The sequence below is a fragment of the Lipotes vexillifer genome, unplaced genomic scaffold (genome assembly GCF_000442215.2).
Source record: "Lipotes vexillifer unplaced genomic scaffold, Lipotes_vexillifer_v1.1 scaffold680, whole genome shotgun sequence".
Taxonomy (NCBI): domain Eukaryota; kingdom Metazoa; phylum Chordata; class Mammalia; order Artiodactyla; family Lipotidae; genus Lipotes; species Lipotes vexillifer.
The window spans coordinates 2,551,970-2,570,276 of NW_006780838.1; the positions used below are offsets into that span (position 1 = coordinate 2,551,970).

General features: G+C 44.0%; 1 protein-coding gene across 2 annotated transcripts in view; it reads right to left on the reverse strand.

The window, feature by feature from the left end:
• The window catches only part of VPS53 (VPS53 subunit of GARP complex), a 125,738-nt gene that overhangs the window by 91,619 nt on the left and 15,812 nt on the right, over nt 1-18,307 (reverse strand). Inside the window, exon 5 of one of the 2 annotated variants that reach the window (XM_007454234.1) lies at nt 1,259-1,345. The exons of the other annotated variant lie outside the window; for it this stretch is intronic. Within the exon in view, the coding sequence (XP_007454296.1) occupies nt 1,259-1,345 (87 nt within the window). The remainder of the gene's footprint in view (nt 1-1,258; nt 1,346-18,307) is intronic. 2 annotated transcript variants of the gene reach the window in all.

An 18,307-nucleotide genomic window follows, 5' to 3' on the forward strand; every position in this document is an offset into this window, starting at 1 on the left:
TTTTTGGCCACGCCACATGGCTTATGGGATCTTAGTTCCCCGACCAGGGATCAAACCCATGCCCCCTGCATTGGAAGCGCAGAGTCCTAACCACTGGACCGCCAGGGAAGTCCCAGACTGCTTTAAAATAAAACATCTAATGGCATTAGGAGCGGTCTACTCAGACTGTTACTGCATCCCCCCTCGGCCTCGAAAGGGAGCGTGGTCCAGACTAGCAGATCAGAATCCTAAGTGCTCACGAATCTCCACAATTCTGTGGTGTACACACAAATATTACCGCCACTTCACAGAGAGGCAACTGAGGTACAGAGGGGGTAAGTAACTTGCTTAAGGCCCCCAGGAAGGAAGGAGAGAGGGTGGATCTGAAGGCAGGCGGTCTGACGTCAGAGGCCATGCTGCTCACTAATGGTATCCAACTGTCCCCTCTCCCACCCCACCGCCCCATGCCCTCCGCTGAAGCCAGGCCCGCCCCCGCCGCCTTCCACAGCCTGTCCAGTCTTGCCAAATGGCCACTGAAGAGAACTGAAGGGTCCATGGGAGTGGGACCTCAGATCCGTTCTTGAGTAGATTATAATAAGATGTAGGCAGAGAAGTCTGGGAGGGTCTAGGAGTTTTTATAACCAAAATGAGTAGGGGGAAAAAATGACATTAATAATAGCTTTCATTCATTAAGCAACTAACCCCAGCCCAGTACTATGCTCTGTGCTCTTCATACGTTTAATTCTTACAACATCCCTTTGAGGTAGTTATTATTCTTATTAAGAGTGGAAGAAACTGGCGGGCCTCTCGGTCGGTGGAGGCCTCTGAGCACATCACCCGAGGGCAGCACTGCGTAGAGGGAGAGCTTAATCAAGCCCCTCAGCACGTATCACAGGCAGGATGCGGCCCACCTCCCAGATCCAGGTCCAGTTTTCAAGCAATGCCAAGTTACATGTCATACATCTGAACTGAGAAACACGTGATATAAACAAATGCTAGAGAAAGGAATCCAAAATGACGAGGAAACTATTTTGGGTAAAGGAGAAGAAGAGAGCTTTCCCTGTTTAAAAACAGGGCTGCAAATACAGGGCAGCAGAGATAGTGAGTCACTACATGTCTAGCAGCACCTCCTGAATGGATGTCGTCCCAGGGCCAGCATTGGAGACGTGGGTGCTGTGGTTGGCAGGAAGAGGGAGAACAGTCTATTAACTAGTATGACTGGACGAGAAGCCAACTTCCTCTTCTGGCGCAAAAATGTCAGGAAGAAACCGAAACTCACCATTTGCTCTGATTTTTCTGCTTTGTCCTTGATATCTTTGATTTTTCCAAAGAGTTGCTGAATCGCTTTCTGGGCCTCTTCAAGTGCCTAGAATAAGACAATAAATGAAAAACAAGGCAGCACCCGTCCCTACACCGTGATCAAGTGCAGCCTCAGAAGAAAATGCCTAAAGCTCTCACGTTTCGTTGCACTTGCATTGACAATTTTACCAGACCTGAGACCTAAGCAGCAGAGGCAGAGGGAGTCCACCATTTGGACACAGGCAAATAAACACTCAGAGTTCTTGCCAAGTTGCATCATAAAGTTTTAATTTAAAAACTAAACTATTTCCCTCTCTATCAGTGATTACTACACATACTGATGACAAATAAATAAGACATGCACATCTGTGTGTGTGTGTGTGTGTGTGTGTGTGTGTGTGTGTGTGCGCGCGCGCGCACGCGCACGTATGCAGTAACCTTCAAAACCCTGAAGAGAGACATAGGTGGCTCAAAGTTGGGGGTAGGGGAAGCTTTCGGTTTTGAGAGTTCCAGAAGATAGTGCCATCAAAAAAAAAAAACAACAACAATCACAGCTGTGCATGGGGACTCCAAAACTGTGGGCAAACCTTAAAGACATCTGTAAGTACCCCACTTGGAAACCAATGAAATGAAGTTAGAAAGGAATACTTACACCTAACGGTGAGCTAAATGTTTCCACTGAAATAAAAACCAACAAAGATGGATGCCACCCATTAAAAGCATTACAACCCACAGTGGTAATTGCGTGAGTCTGGGACGCAGTATTAGGGGAGGGGAGAGGGCGCTCAGCCGCACACGTGAAGAACACACGTACCGGTGAAAGAGGCAGCGGCCAAAAGAAGAACTCCCACTTCATTTCATTGAACGCACTTTATTTTGGATTTAAGAGTGGCCTGGGGACTTTCCTGACGGTCCAGTGGTTAAGACTTCACCTTCCAATGCAGGGGATGTGGGTTCGATCCCTGGTCAGGGCACTAAGATCCCACATGCCTCGTGGCCAAAAAACCGAAAACATAAAACAGAAGCAATAGTGCAACAAATTCAGTTAAGACTTTAAAAATGGTCCACATCAAAAAAATAATAAATAATAAATTAAAAAAATTTTAAAAAAAGAGTGGCCTGTCCTCACATGGCTTCCCGAGCCCTTTGTAAATGTAATGACAAGGCCAGCATCACCCTAGAGCTGTGTGTGGCCATCTGTGCCTGCAGGGGGGAAACAGCCAGCCTCCCTGAGGACACCCTGACAGAGGAAAGAGGACAGCAAAGCTGCGACGTGGGGAGAAAGTCAAAAGCCCTGACAGAGGTATTTGAACCTCCGCCTTCAGTAGAACCCAGCAGAAGAGTTACCTCTAGATTATGAACTAACACGTTTTCTTTATGGCTGAAAAACATGCTCAGAAAGCAAACTTAAGTCTGCTTCTGCTGCAGGAAGTTCCTTCCCTGTTGGAAGGAGGGATTGTATCTCCCCGTCTTTCCCAGGTTTCCGGGAGGCCCACTTCTCCGGATGCTGGGACTCCTTCCTTCCCCTGCAGCTCCTCACCCTGTGCGTGGCTCAGTCCCAGACAGAGCTCTCTTCTGACCTTCTTCATTTCTGGCATCTGCAGGGGTTTCAGGCCTGGGGACAAGGATACCGAGCTTCTGCGTGTGTCTATGTTATGGCTTCCTTTACCCGTTTGTTGCCAAGTCTGAGGTGACGCTAGTCGAATACAACAGCGGCTCACACCACCTCCTGGGACAGGCAGGGAGTGGGTGTTTGCTCTGCTGGATCGCTTCACTTATATCTACCAAGGCTGGGGAGCAAAGCTTTTATACTTGTCATTTCTGCTGCCCGGACAGAGGTATTTTAATCATCAGAAGGTTTGGTCTTAGAACAACAGTTGGCATTACTATCAGAGACCAAAATCCGTAACTTGGGAAGTTTTACCTGAAGAGTAGTAACCAATCAAAAGGGGCGATGGAATGGAACTGGGTCTCACTGAGCAGCCCCTCTCAAACCCATTCCCTCCCAAGAGGGTGCCTCACTCAGCAGCTGCTTCCTCTCCACTTCCTACCATCCTGCCTCCCTCACTCCCAGATTCAGCACCCCCAAAACAGTTGTGGTGCAGTGAGAAATCCCTCCACTTTCCAGCCTGAAGGCAGGAGTTTGAGGCCTGACTCTGCTGTCACATACCAGCAGGACAACCTCTCTAGGGATCAGTTTCCTCATCTGCAAAGTGGTGACGATGCCACCTACTTCAGGTGTTGTTGGGAAGACTCAATGACATAACAGGTGTTGAAAGCTACACAGATATTCGGTCTATTTCCAGGGCTTTTGACCAGCCTTAGCAAATGCAGGTTTGCACCTAGGGATACATACATATATATCAAGTGGAGATATCAAGATGGACATATGAGTCTGGAGCTTGGAAGAGAGAAATTGAAATTCAGAAGTCATCAGCTTATAGATGACACTTAAGTCTGTAGGACTAAAAATCACCTAGGAAGAGGGTACAGACAGAAGAGAAAAGAAGAGAAGAGAAGATGGCCCAGGGCTGAGCCCTTGGACACTCCAATGTTCAGCAGTCTAGGAGAAAAAAAGGAGGGAGCAAAGATGCAAGAGAAAAACCACCAGTGACAGGAGAGAAAGTCAGGGACTATGGTGTCACAGAAGCCAAACAAAAGTGTTGGAAGGAAGAGGAAGAGTGATTATGTCTTACATTGTTGAAAATTCACGTAAGATTAGGACAGAGGATGACCACCAAACTGGACACCAGGGAAGTCACTGATGACCTTGACAAGAGTGATTCCAGTTGGAGACAGTGCGTGTGAGAGCAGGGGCCAGCAAATGATGGCCTCCGGGCCAAGCGCAGTGTGCCACCTGTTTCTGTAAACAATGACAGCTTGGATCACACCAATCCCGTTCGTTTAGGAATTGTCTGTGGCCACTTGCTTCACACGACAGCAGGGATGGGTAGTTGCCAGAGACCAGATGGTATATAAAACCTAAAATACTTACTACCTGGTCCTTAATAGAAAATGCTTGCTGACTCCTGGTATAGACTATTTTTTCAAGAAGCTTTTATTGTGAGAAGACGAGAGTAAACAAGAAGAGGAGAAATTGATTGAGGGGTAGGGGGTGGGTAGCGGGACAATTGCGGAAGAGAAGGACTTTTTAAATAATGTTCTTGAATTGTTTACTGTTTAAGTACCAGCTCTCTAACGGGGCTGTAAGTATCCTTTAGAGTGTGGCCCAAGGATATGAATGGCACTCTTAGATCCCCTATGGTTCAGGCAATTGCCCATTCTGGTGGCCAGAACGACAGGCCCAGCTGATAATTACTGTCTCAGTATAATCACCACTAGCTCCTTCTCACTCCAAAAGTGACTGATGATAAATCGTATGATCATCTCAACTACAGCATCTAGCCAAAGCTGGAGCACAGCTGGAACTCGACAAATATTTGCCAACAGATTAAAAACATCGTGGGGGGGGGGCTTCCCTGGTGGCGCAGTGGTTGAGAGTCCGCCTGCCGACGCAGGGGACACGGGTTCGTGCCCCGGTCCGGGAGGATCCCACATGCCGCAGAGCAGCTGGGCCCGTGAGCCATGGCCGCTGAGCCTGCGCATCCGGAGCCTGTGCTCCGCAACGGGAGAGGCCGCAACAGTGAGAGGCCCGCGTACTGCAAAAACAAAAAACAACAAAAAAACATCGTGGGGCACTTCTCAGAAGAGTAGCAGTGTTGAGGCTACTGTTCTGGATGAGGTAGGATGACACCCATGACTTTCCCTAACTCCAGGCACAACTGTAAGCCGTGGTTCAAAAACACAGCATCACACTTTCTGCAACTGTTATCTATTTGGCTAATGTGGAATCTAATGCTCCTGATGCTGCCAGGGGTGAGTAAATTCTAACCTCCCGGAACCTTCTAAAAGGTGTTGCCTCATGGCACGGAAAAGCACTACAGAGGCCCTTGCTGGCAACTGCTCACCTTTTGGGGCACAGCTTGCGTGAAATTCTGTGATCTTGCTGGTCATGTCATGGTATAAGGATGTGCTGATGGGACTGTAGCCATCATCTTCTGGCCAAACACTCTAAGACACATGACATTTAGCTGAGAAAGGCAAAAAGGGCCAGTTCTATACTTAGATCTCAGGGCTGAGGAAGTTTCCACGATCCTTTCTCAGAGAAAGGGTTTCTATCCCTGTTTTTCTCTTACTCTCCATCTGGCATCCTACCAGAGCTGTCTCTGCTCAAGGTACCACTTTTTTCTTTCAGCAAACAAGTAAGACTCACACAATCTTACATTTCACAGTCTTAAAGAAAGACAGACTGTCTGCCAGATTTTCTTTTTCAGGCTGGAATACTTTCACTTGTTATAACAATGCACTGAAGTCGAGGAAATTTAATATAATTCACTTTCCAGAATCAAAAAGGTCCTTCTGAAGCATTCATTCCGTCAGCAAGTCCATTCTCAACACACACCCTAATATTTGATATCTAAGGTCTAATAATCAATCACACAGGAAGAGGAGTGTTTTGTAATTGGAAAAATCATAAGACCTACAAAAGGTTAAGATTTTATTTTGAAGTAACACTAAAATACTTTTATACCTAGCTAATCAGAAAATGTGCTGAAAGAAAGATTCTGGCACTGTCCCTAGACACTCTTTAAAATAAAATGTGGTTACTTTTCCATTCCAGGCTGTATGTGGATTAAAAACAGAACTAATCACCCAAAAATGTCTGCTTTCAACCCACCCTTAACTGGAGTTTCTGAATCGAGCACTGGAGCGTGGCTGCAGCCTGCATGGGAGGGTGCTATTAGGAGGCAGTGGTCGTCCTCTTTACTAACTCAAATCCTGCAGTCATGGGATGCAAGGCGACCCACCGAGCTGACCCAGAAGACTCAGCAGAAACAATTATGCTATCTCTGTATTTTTGTGCATCATTAACTGTAACCATTATTCTTAATTTTCCTTGCCTCCTGAAGCAGAGCTACCAAAGCCACACTAGGTCACGTGCGCAGAAGATAAGCAGCATGGAACCTGGCACAGACCCCAATGCTTTCTTCTTTCATCTCTTTTTTCTCCCCAGCACTGTGTCAGCCACCTGTGTAGATAGAGCGGATCCGAGCCAATGGAAATGCCTTGAGAAATTAACATCCCCTCTGGCTCTTAGATGCATCTAATTTTGCAGTTTGCTCTATAAGAGAATTATATTGCCTTTATCCTGTGAGTCCACGGGCAGCCTTTAAGAGATTTAAAACTGAGATCCCATTTGCTGCTGGAAGGAGGAAGAGGCTGCTCATTTTCAGAAGAACTAATATGGCATTCTGTTCTTTGAAAAAAAATAAGGTGCTAATATTCAAGGTTACTGGGAAGAAAATGGTATTTTCCCACTTATTCTGCTATCATTTCTGTGGTCCAACTTTACATCTGTCTGCCGGTTCCCTTCCTATTATTTGGAAAAACAATGCACTGTTTTAGTAAAAAGCAGGGGTTTTTGAACCAGCAGACTGGGATTCGAATGCCGGCCTTGCCACTTACTGTGTGATCTCTGGTAAGCCAGTTAACCTCTAGGAGGCGCAGACTCATCATTTCTAGAACAGGGACAATAGTCCCAACCCAGAGACTTGTTGTTAGGAAAACAGGGCTTAGCAGTAAACACCTTGGGTACTGTTTACTCAGTACTGCCTTCCTCCTGGGAGTCTTGCTCTCACTGTGTTCTGAGTCGCTGTCCCAGAGGCAGACCAGGCCTAAGCTGGGCCACTTGGAGCTTTTCTGTGATTTTCCAGAACGAATTGGGAAACAAAGTTTCTCTCTCTCTGGTGGTGGCATCCCCACGATGTGAAATTAGGTTAGAGAGTAGCTGGTCTCCAGGTAGAGACAATGAAGCCGACTCCCGGAGAGAGACACAGACAGAAAGATCCAGAGCTGTATTCCGCTGTTTGAAAAGCCCAGCAGCGAAACTACTCTTTCACAGACTGACTGTTCAAAACAAGACACAAGAGGCTTCCAAATAATCCCCCTTTTGCCTAAGCCAGTTTGAGCTGGGATTTTGTCTTCTGCAGTCGAGAGAATCCTGACGGAGGATGCAGCTCATAGAAGAGGTTTACTAAATGGTAATTATTAATATTATTCCCAGATCTCCCAGATAGAGTGTGACATTTCAGATGAGACTGTCCCTCTAAGAACCAAAGGTTGTCGACCTGTATTTTAGAGCTTTGCAAATAGGCTGGTTAAGTTCAACATCTGCAGGCACATACACAAGAGTGGCTCATGGATCGGAGGGTGGTCTCCTTGAACCATGTTGCAAATGAGCCATTCTCCAGGGGGAAAAAAAAGTTTCAATCTTTTGTTTGCCCCATCAACAAAAAGTGAGTGCCTACTATGTGTACTAAGCTAGATACGGAGAGAAAAAGATCGTAGATGGGGACACATCTTTAAAGAGCTTGTGAGGGATACGTAAGAAACAGAAATAACTAGAAAATGAGAACGATAGAAAGAAGTATGAATGCCAGGATCATTTGGAAAGCAGAGGACTCCGCAAAAATGTTGCTGAGGGCGAGCGACCACATCTGATGAGCCCTAAACAAAGTGCCCTGTGACATCCACTAAAGGCAGACACGTATGGGTAAGTAGCCTCTATTTATGGAATGTCCCTTCTTTTGACACTACTGGCTAGCCTGGTACCACTGAGGGCTGTTGCTATGGAAACAAGGCATCCCCGGCTAGAGCAGAGGTGCTTTAAGAACTCTCAGCAATAAAAACAATGCAGCCCATTCCCCACCACGGTGCTAAACAGGAGCAGAGGCTCCAGGGATCTCACCGCCATGGACGGCTGCATGTGCAGAGCATCACGCTTCTCTGTGTCTTTGGACACACTAGGTACCTTCCAGGCCTGGCAGCCCCGGTCAAATGCCAGATGGGCACCCGTCAGAGGCAAAGCATTGGTGCTAACATTAATTCCTCCTTAGCCCATTCAGAAACCTTGAGTATAAAGGGGCTTTATTTAAAGCACAGATTTCTTTCCAAGTTTGTGAACCAAAAGAATGTAAAGGGCAAAAGGAGTAATTTTCACCTTATTTGTTAAAATGCTCTGTTCCACCTGTTACTTTAATTTACGATTTCTGCAAACCACATCCACTGAAACTGTGAACCAAGGAGTTCATTTTTATTGTTTTTAGAAAACAAGCCAGAAATTAAACTTGTAATACAGGGCTGGGACACAAATTCAGCAGTACCCAAACAAGACTAAACATTTAGATTTTAAAGTTCTGCTTATATCTGTTATCACCCGTAACTTAAAATCTGTTCCTCCTGAAATAGCAGGGAGGGGGGGAATGCACTCGTGCACAGCCTCCTTTGATGAAATGTAACCCCTGAGGATGAGCGCATTTAAAGCAACAACTCCAAATGGAGTCGGAGAAGGAAAAATTCAAGCAAGAGTCTCAGTTGCTTTACTGAATAAAAGGTACAGAAATGCAATACTGTAGAAAATGGGGGCACATTTAAAGGAACAATCTGCCTGAGTTTAACAAAGGACTATCTCCCGCAAATAGCTAGGACTTCCCAGTTGCTAAGTGGAACTCAAATCCCCCACTGTAGTCACTCAGTAACTCTCAGCTATATTTTATGGGTTTTCATTCAGGGCTTCATTTGGGGTTGACTTCTGAATGTTCCTTCAGCTGCTTTTTAGAGACACCTTCTGCGCCAAAGCCCTTTAGGCTATGGCCCGCCTTGGGGTTTCATCTGGATGACTTTCTCTTCCTGTTTCACTTCCCTTCAGGATTGGGTCCCATGTGTTCAGGACCACAGGTGTGCGGTGAATGCTCAGTTCTCTCCTTCCCTCCTGGAGTTCCTCTCTTCCAGTTTCTTCTTCATGCTGAGAGGGGCCCAGCTGTTAAGGAGGCCACAGTCACTGTCACTGTTTGGATTCCCTTGTGAACCAGTTAACGTTTCAGGTTCTGCAGTGGAAAAAAAGTGGCTCCCAAATCTGCTTTTAAAGTTTGTCCCTGTTTAAAAAGAGAATTTGGTATACACAGGCAAGGCCAGATCAGAAAATCTGGACCTGTGATTAGCTCACCCAGTGTAATTTGGGGCAAGTCACAGAACCTGTGTGAGCCTGTTCCTACATCTGTAAAATTGGGAGAATAACATCTATGTGGCCTAATTCAGATCTTTGTGAGGATTAAGGAATCGATGCAACAATGTTTTGCAGAATGTAAGATAAACATGTTTATTTGCTTTTTTGGTTTTTTTTTTTTTTTTTTTCGGGGCGGGGGGTGGTTTGGCTGTACCTCACGGCTCGTGGGATCTTAGTTCCCTGACCAGGGATCAAACACGGGCCCTGGCAGTGAAAGCGCTGAGTGCTAACCGCTGGACCACCAGGGCATTCCCCAAGATAAATATATTTATATTGTTAATAAAACATAAGCACTATACATTAAGACAAACAAATCAAAATGTAGCTTCTGCCTAAGCAACTCAAAATGTGTCTTTGCTTATAGTGAATCCATCAGGAATGACACATTAGTCTTCCAGCAGTACCTTCTTCATTCTAGAGCTCTGGGTAATTACAGGGCTGACAAGTGTATTGGAACTTGACCACAAGATGCTAATCCAGAAGCCAAAATCTCCAAATATCAGAATCTCCAAGTATTCGATGAAAAAAAAAAAAAAGTATAGCACTTGGCTTAGCATAAATGATATTATCATATGAATAATGGTTGGCTGTCTGTCCCTACTGTTCTCATGTGACTGAGAACAAGAAGAGTTCAGAAGTATGACAAGAAGACAAGGGTGAGTAACTAGGTCAGAGATGGGGTAAAGACCCCTCAAGTCACCTCTTCTGTTTTATAGAAGATGGTATTTGGACCATCAGATTTACCTATCTTTAAGTATATCTGTGGAAGAAACATCCCCCTTCTGGTAGGGGGCCATTATGAGAGTGACACTAATGTAGGTTGCCCAACACGCAAATTCTAGGTGTCACATACAATGCCTAGAGGAGAACACAGCATCCGCTCAGAGGCTCCACGATATACCATGGAAACAAAAATCAGAAATCCTGGCATGTGATCCAATGCTATATGAATGACCGTAAGTGTCTTGTATATTTTAGAGCTTTGATTTAGACAACGATAGAACACCGAACCAAAACAGACTTAAAAGGCATTATCTCTGGTTTGGCAAAACTAATCTCCTTCCAGAGGAGACCTTAGAGTCCAAATTAGAGGGAAGGAAATTTTACAGCTATGTTACAGACTCCTGAAAATAGGGATTTATGAATGGAAATGTTGGCAGAACCACCACAGAACTGAATTCACGCTGCTCTAAATTCTGTATTTCCATGGCTGAGAGAAGGGAGAGAAAAAAGGAGGTCAAGTTCTTACATGGAGTAACATAGTTGCAAATTCCCATCCATTGTTCAAACACACCTGGATGACTTCCCCTGTCAAGGATCTAAAACCCAGAAAGCTTCACCTTGTCAGCAGCAATACTGCAATTTTTCTCATGGGCAAACTCAAACTAAGGGTGGAGTTTTCCTTCCATCACTAACAACCAGCAGTCAAAAGCAAGAATAACGTGGGTAACAGCCAGAGCAGCTACACTCTCCTCTTTAGATGTAGAGACTGTAGTTTAAACTTGTGACTGCCCTTAACATGGGAACAAGCAGATGGCAAAAGTTATGCTTGACCTTCTTTGTTGGCTCCTGTAGGGTGCCAGTGTACATGGAGATGGCTCAGAAGAATGATACACTTCAGTGTTCCTCCTTGGCAATACTGTTTTCCTAAAACCATTTTCAATAATCATGTTGCACACAAGTGGGACTTGATGTGTTTCTAAGGTCAGGAAGGAAATAGTCCAAATGCTGGACATGCTAACTAAAAGAAATCATCATGGTAGTTTTCTTTTTCGGAGAAGGCAGCAGTGTTATTATTAGGTACTGAACACAAAAACTTGAGCCTGTAACTAATCTGAAACACATCGTCTGTATGGATTAAATGAAGACAAAACAGGCCTGTCTAGAGGAAGAATATATTAAAGTTCAGAACAATATGGAAAAAAGTCTCCATTTCCATTTAATGTGAAGGAGATTAAATATTGAAATGATTAAAAATTACCATATGATCCAGCCATTCCACACCCTAGGTACATACTGAAAGGAACTGAAAGCAGGGACTCAGATATTTGTATGCCAGTGTTCATAATGGCATTGCTCACGTCCATGAACACATGAATGGATAAACAAAATGTGGTATACACACGCGATGGAGTATTACTCAGTTGTGAAAAAGGAATGAAGTTTTTGAATAGGAATGAAAATCCCAGATACACATACCAGGACAATACACTGTGACCCAGCAGGTATTTAAGGTGGGTTAAATATTAAAAACAAAACAAAACTAAGCTAATCATCAAATGGAAAAACCATGTGCTCCTATCAGAAGAAGATGGAAAGGCATATGATAAAATTCAACATCTCTTTTCTGGCAAACAGGCTTAGTGAACCAAGGTCATGAGGATAAGTCCTTAATAGAGAATTTGGAAACGAGAGATCTTCATACTTGGTGTCAGCTCTAGAGGAGAAGGGTCTTGGCTCTGTTCATTGCATTATCCCCAGTGCCTAGAACAGAGCCCAGCATGGAGAAAGCACTGACTTTCTGTAGGAGCGAATGAACAAATACACTAATTAGAGTCACTAAAATCAAGAACGAACTGCCTGCCGTTCCTACCTATTGAACACTGAAATATTATTCAGAAAGCGTATTTCTAAAAGTTCTTACCGCAGGATCCCTTGATACTTTTGGAAATTACTGAGGGCCCCAAAGAGATTTTATGTGGGTTATAGCTATACCATATTGGAAATTAAAACTGAGAAGTTAAAAAAAATTTATCTATTAATCCATTTAAAAATAACAATAATAAACCCATTACATGCTAACACAAATAACATGTTTTTAGGAAAAATAACTATATTTCCTCCAAACAAATTTCATGAGAGAGTGGCATCGTCTCTGTGACTTTGCAAATATCTTTAGTGTCTGCTTTAATAGACGCCACCTGGACTCTCATATATGCTTCTGTATTGAATCTGTTGTGATAAGTTGTTTTAGTTGAAAAACATGATGAAAATCTGGCTTCACACAGATTTGCAGTTAGAAAAGAAAGAAATATTTTAATATCCTTTTCAGGTACTTATTGATAATGCTTTTTGAAACTACATCAAAACTTGGAAAGTGGTAGATTCTTTTTAAAATGTTTTAATCAAAGTATAGTTGGTTTACAATATTACATTAGTTTTAAATGTGTAACAGTGATTCAGAAATTTTATAGATTATACTCCATAAAATTTATATTAGTTTCAAGTGTATAACATAGTGATTCAGAAATTTTATAGATTATATTCCACTAATAGTTATTATAAAATATTGGCTATATTCCCTGTGCTGTACACTATATCCTTGTAGCTTATTTTACACATAGTCGTTTGTACCTCTCAACTCCTTACCCTTATTTTGCTGCTTCCCTTTCCCTCTCCCCACTGGTAACCACTCTGTTGAGTCTGTTTCTGTTTTCTTACATTCATTCATTTTTTAGATTCCACATATAAGTGATAACACACAGTATTTGTATTTCTCTGACTTATTTCACTAAGTATAACATCCTCCAGGTCCATCTATGTTGTTGCAAACGGCAACTTTTCATTCTTTTTCAGGGCTGAGTAACATTCCATTCCATATATATATATATCACATCTTCTTTATCCATTCATCTGTCAATGGATACCGTATGTTGCTTCCATATCTTGGCTATTGTAAATAATGCAGCTATGAACATTGGGATGCACGTATCTTTTCGAATTAGTGTTTTCATTTTCTTCGGATATATACCCAGGAGTGGAATTGCTGGATCATACAATAGTTCTGCTTTAAGTTTTTTGAGGAAGAGTGCTAGATTCTTAAAGATTGGTTGCAATGTGGAATCTGAAATCTTATTACTGAACTTCTGATACTATGTTACATGAAAATCCACTGGTCAGTTGTGCTTTTGCCCAAGATGCAGAAAGCTCGAGTGTTGCTCTAACATTAACAATGAGAAAAAAAAATAAACAGCAAAATCACAACATTTCTTGAACCCATCAGAGAGCTGAAGGCAACCAGGTCTCCTGAAATCCAACAGATGGGGACACCCAAGAACTGTTTCATATGTGGCAGAGCCTAAGAGTAAGATGCAGATGCCATCCCAGCAGACAGGAAGGAATCAACTATGGTTTTTAACAAATTGCTAAGGGCCAAGTGTGGGGCTAGTGCAACAGTGTGGAACCTCTGGGAACTGCATAGTCAGCAGTTTGCACCCCTCTCAGGCTCGTTTCCAAGACCTGCACCGGTGCTCGTGAGAAAACCTGCAGGCAGAGGGGGAGACCAGAAAGAGCCTCCCTTTGGGGTGCAGATGTGCAGGAGATTAACGGGCACTGTAGGAAAGGCTGGAAGCCTTGATAACCTTCACCTTTGCCTGAACCCACCTCTCTAAAGCCTTAAAACTCTGAGCGAGGGGCAGCCTGGCAAATGTCCGAGGTAAGTCTTAAGGACAGAACAAGAGAACAGAGCCTTTCACTACCTCTGATGCAACAATTCTGGGCCTCGGGTAAGCTGTGCTGCGACTTCCATTCACAAAGAACAGCACACCAGGGGACAGTAAGGAGGCTTTCAGAGCAAGGAAACCTACAGGTGCTTCAAAGCAGGGCGGTAGGGATGGAAAGGAGTGGAGCTGATGGAAAAGCCACAGGAACGCGAGAAATGCCCGGATGCACAGAATTAGGAACGTGGATATTCCAGTGGTTACCTCATAACCAGCAGCCGCAGTATTACTGCCATTTGCTAAACAGGACTGAGCCTGATGTTGTGCTTGGTGTTTTTAGTTAACTTGAATCCCCACCGCCCTGAAGTAGGTATTATCATCTCAATGTCCCAGATGAAGAAACTGAGGTTCGGAGAAGTAATCTGTCCAAGGTCACACAGACAGAGAGAGTGGCAGGAGCCAAACTTTAAATCCAAGGCTCAGGTTTTTTCATTTGACCAGGCTGCCATCTAATGTCACATTAGGGACAGTGTCCAATTCCCCCAATCCTTAGAGAATCCAAATACAATGCTCAGTCCTGTACACAGAGGAGACAGAAGATAGCTGTTTGGATTCCCTACAGATTGTCTAAAAATGAGAGACCTTAGAGGACAAGTGGCAGGAGTTTCTAATATGCAGCAGACGTGTCCTTCTGCCTAAAAGCACTATACAGGCTCATAGGCAGTAAAAAAAAGAGGGTGTACAGTGATAAGGCCGCACCCAGCCCCTGTGGCGCTCGACACTGGACATTCTATGAGTCCTTGCCTCAACTACAGCCAACAGTGCACTAGAAGCATGGGACACTGAACACTCACTTGGATGCAACTTATCAAATAAAAGCAAGCCAACCCTGACCTCTGCACCCGACGGAAGAAGTCCTGGTTGGGGAATGGCGGAGAGTCCCAGTCAAAACCAGGGGCGCTGTGGCCCCCACAAAAGACTCAACTACACCCTGACTTCAGCACTGCCCCACTGAATCACAAGGCGTGCTGCACTCCCAGCCCATTCTCACACCTTAGCAATTGCTGAAGCTCATTCAGTGTTGTCTGCAGTCTGAAAAATGTAATTCAAAAAAAATCTAAAAGAAACCAAAAAATGCCTAACCATTCTCGGTCACAGAAGGAAAAATTTGAGCCTACATTTTAAAAAGCTCACTTGCTTTAGATTTAGTATGTTTCAGCAGGAGGAAGCAAGTGACAGTTGCCTTTTTTTTTCCTCCTCAAACTATTTATGGTCCCTCTACTAGTTTAAAGTATTTTTTTAAATTAAATTAAATTAATTTATTTAGTTGTGCCAGGTCTTAGTTGTGGCAGGCGGGCTCCTTAGTTGCAGCAGGTGGGCTCCATAGTTGTGGCTCGCCGCCTCCTTGGTTGTGACATGCGAACTCTTAGTGGTGGCATCCATGTGGGATCTAGTTCCCTGACCAGGGATTGAACCCGGGCCCCCTGCACTGGGAGCGCGAGGTCTTTACCACTGCGCTACCAGGGAAGTCCTGGTCCCTTTACTACTAAGTTCCATTTATTTTCTTCCACCGATGGGCTTCATTTTCCTCCCAAAGAAAAGATGAGAGAAAGGATATATTTGAAATGATGGAGGGGAAGATTCAAGCCATCTTGCAAGAGAGCTGACAATTACAAAGTGATAATGCCACATGATGAAGATCGGTGCTATACTGCGAAGTCCGTCTACCTAGTTCAGGGTCTTGGAGAGCACAATTATTTTTGCTCTAAGGCCTGACTCAGATGATATACTAATTTTGAGGTTGAAAAGCAAAGAACACTTTCTCCTTGGAAGGCAACATGCTTTACTGATTTAGTTAATAAATCTTTACGATATCTCTATGTAAAAGAGAAGAAGGCAAGTATGATTAGCCTCCTTTGCTGAGGAAAATGAAGAACATGGAAAAATTAAGAAACACAGCCTTGGACGGATACCGAAGACCGGAAAAACAATCCTTTGTCTCCTGGGCCTGGCACTTTGTACTAAAATGAGGATAAGAAGAGAAGAATGAGAAGTCTCTAATAGCATGCCACGTGACTCTGAACCCATCCTGGTCAACCTTTTCATATGCAACTTGAACGAAGACACAGAAGGCCCATCTGGCAAATCCGCTCATGATAAATGGGAAGGTCATCAAGATTCCAGAAGGTCTCAACAGGCTGGAACAATCAGGCAGAACTGGCAAGATGAAACCAAGAGTGAGACACATAAAGTCCAGCACTTAATTTCAAAGAATCCCTTAAAAAAAAAGAAGAGGGGAGAGTTTAAAAGCAGTTCGAATGAAAAAAATATTGCAGATATTGCAAACTGTTGGCCCACAGATGTGTTTTGTTTGGCCTTTGAAGTATTTGTGAAAAACGCTAAACCAACATTTAAAAATTGGGGAGAGTCACATAAAAATCCAAATGTCCAGCTTCTCTTGAAAAACTGATAGATCTGGCAAACTCCATGTCTGTGCTTAGACACGACAACAGTGGGTGAGGAATGAGCTGTGGCTCTCTCCTTTAGACAGGGCATCCACTCCCCCAATGGATGGCCACAGATGTGTCCTGACCTGCCAGAGCCAATTTAGGTAACTTTCTTAGCTCTGTGGGCATCTGTTTGCAACTCTTGACCTGGAAGTTTCAGATACCTGACAGCTCAGTAGAGGCCCACCATGTGATACACCTGCCAAAAATTTCACCCAATCCATGGTAATGGAAGAACTGTGTCACAGACTCCTTAGAATCTAGAAAAATCAATGAATCTTCTCTCCAGACATACGTCTATCCATATAAAAATTTACAATTAATTTCTGGGAGTTGAAAGACCCCCCTGAACTCCCAGTTCCCAAGTTAACAAGCCCACTCTAGAACAACTGTCCCACTGGATGTTCACACAGTATGTCTACCCATGGCCAGGAGGGATGCTGAGAAACTTCAAGGCAACCAGGATGATAAAGGGTCTAGAAATCATATCGTAAAGCTGAAGAAACTAAGAGTGCTTAGCCTAGGAAAAGGAATGCTTGGAAAGGAACATAATATCCATTTTTAATTTTAGAAGCTATAATAAGGGACGGGGATTAGGTCTACACCTGTCCAGCTGGCAGAAGTAAGATCAGTGAGAAGTTACAGTGAGGTCTATTTCCTTTCTTTTTTTCTTTTTTTTTTTTTTTTGTGGTACACGGGCCTCTCACTGTTGTGGCCTGTCTTGTTGCGGAGCACAGGCTCCGGACGCGCAGGCTCAGTGGCCATGGCTCACGGGCCCAGCCGCTCCGCGGCATGTGGGATCTTCCCGGACCAGGGCACGAACCCGTGTCCCCTGCATTGGCAGGCAGACTCTCAACCACTGTGCCACCAGGGAAGCCCCAGTGAGGTCTATTTTACTATTTCAATTCGGTGTAAGAAAAAGAACTTTCTTACAATTAAAGCTGTACAGGGGACTTCCCTGGTGGTGCAGTGGTTAAGAATCTGCCTGCCAATGCAGGCGACATGGCTTCGAGCCCTGGTCCGGGAAGATCCCACATGCTGTGGAGCAACTAAGCCCATGCGCCACAACTACTGAGCACTTGTGCCACAACTACTGAAGCCTGCGTGCCTAGAGCTCATGCTCTGCAACAAGAGAAGCTACCACAATGAGAAGCACGTGCACTGCAATGAAGAGTAGCCTCCGCTCGCTGCAACTAGAGAAAGCCCGTACGTAGCAACAAAGACCCAATCAGCCAAATAAATAAATAAATAAATAAATAAAATTTATTAAAAAAAATAAAAATAAAAAATAAAGCTGTACAAAACTGGAACAGACAGTCCTGTGGAACAACAAAGTAGTGAGTTCCCCATCCCTGCAAGAATCCAAGCAGACACAGAATAAGGAAACGTCAGAGATGTGACAGAAAGGATTCCTGAACTGGGTGGGAGGTGGTTCTACAATTATCTAATGCTTCTTCCAAATCAAAGTTTTAGTGAGCAGAGCTGAAGATGGCAATAATAATTTTCTTCCTCTCCCACACCTTAGTCTTGCTGTGATGCAATAGTTAAATTATAGCCAAGCTCGACACAAGACACTGAAGGAAACCCAGGAAGGAAGCCCCATGGCTGATCGATCCTCTCTTGGCGATTCTCAGTGAGCTGACTAGGAATTGATATAGGTACGGCCACTCTTGAAATTTCACATGCTAACTTTTTCTTCTTCTAACCCACTCCTCTATTTGCCTCTCTTTCTACCTCTGTTCAAGCTGTCCATTTTAATTCTTGGGAAGCTGTGTAAGTTTCAAAGCATATCAGCTCATGTACTTACAGAATTGACTCATCTCATCCACAAAGTTTCAAACATGTGGGCATTTAATTAAAGCTTTTTTGCCTGATGATTTCAACAGATAAAAATGGGGAGAGGGCTTCCCTGGTGGCGCAGTGGTTGAGAGTCCGCCTGCCGATGCAGAGGACACGGG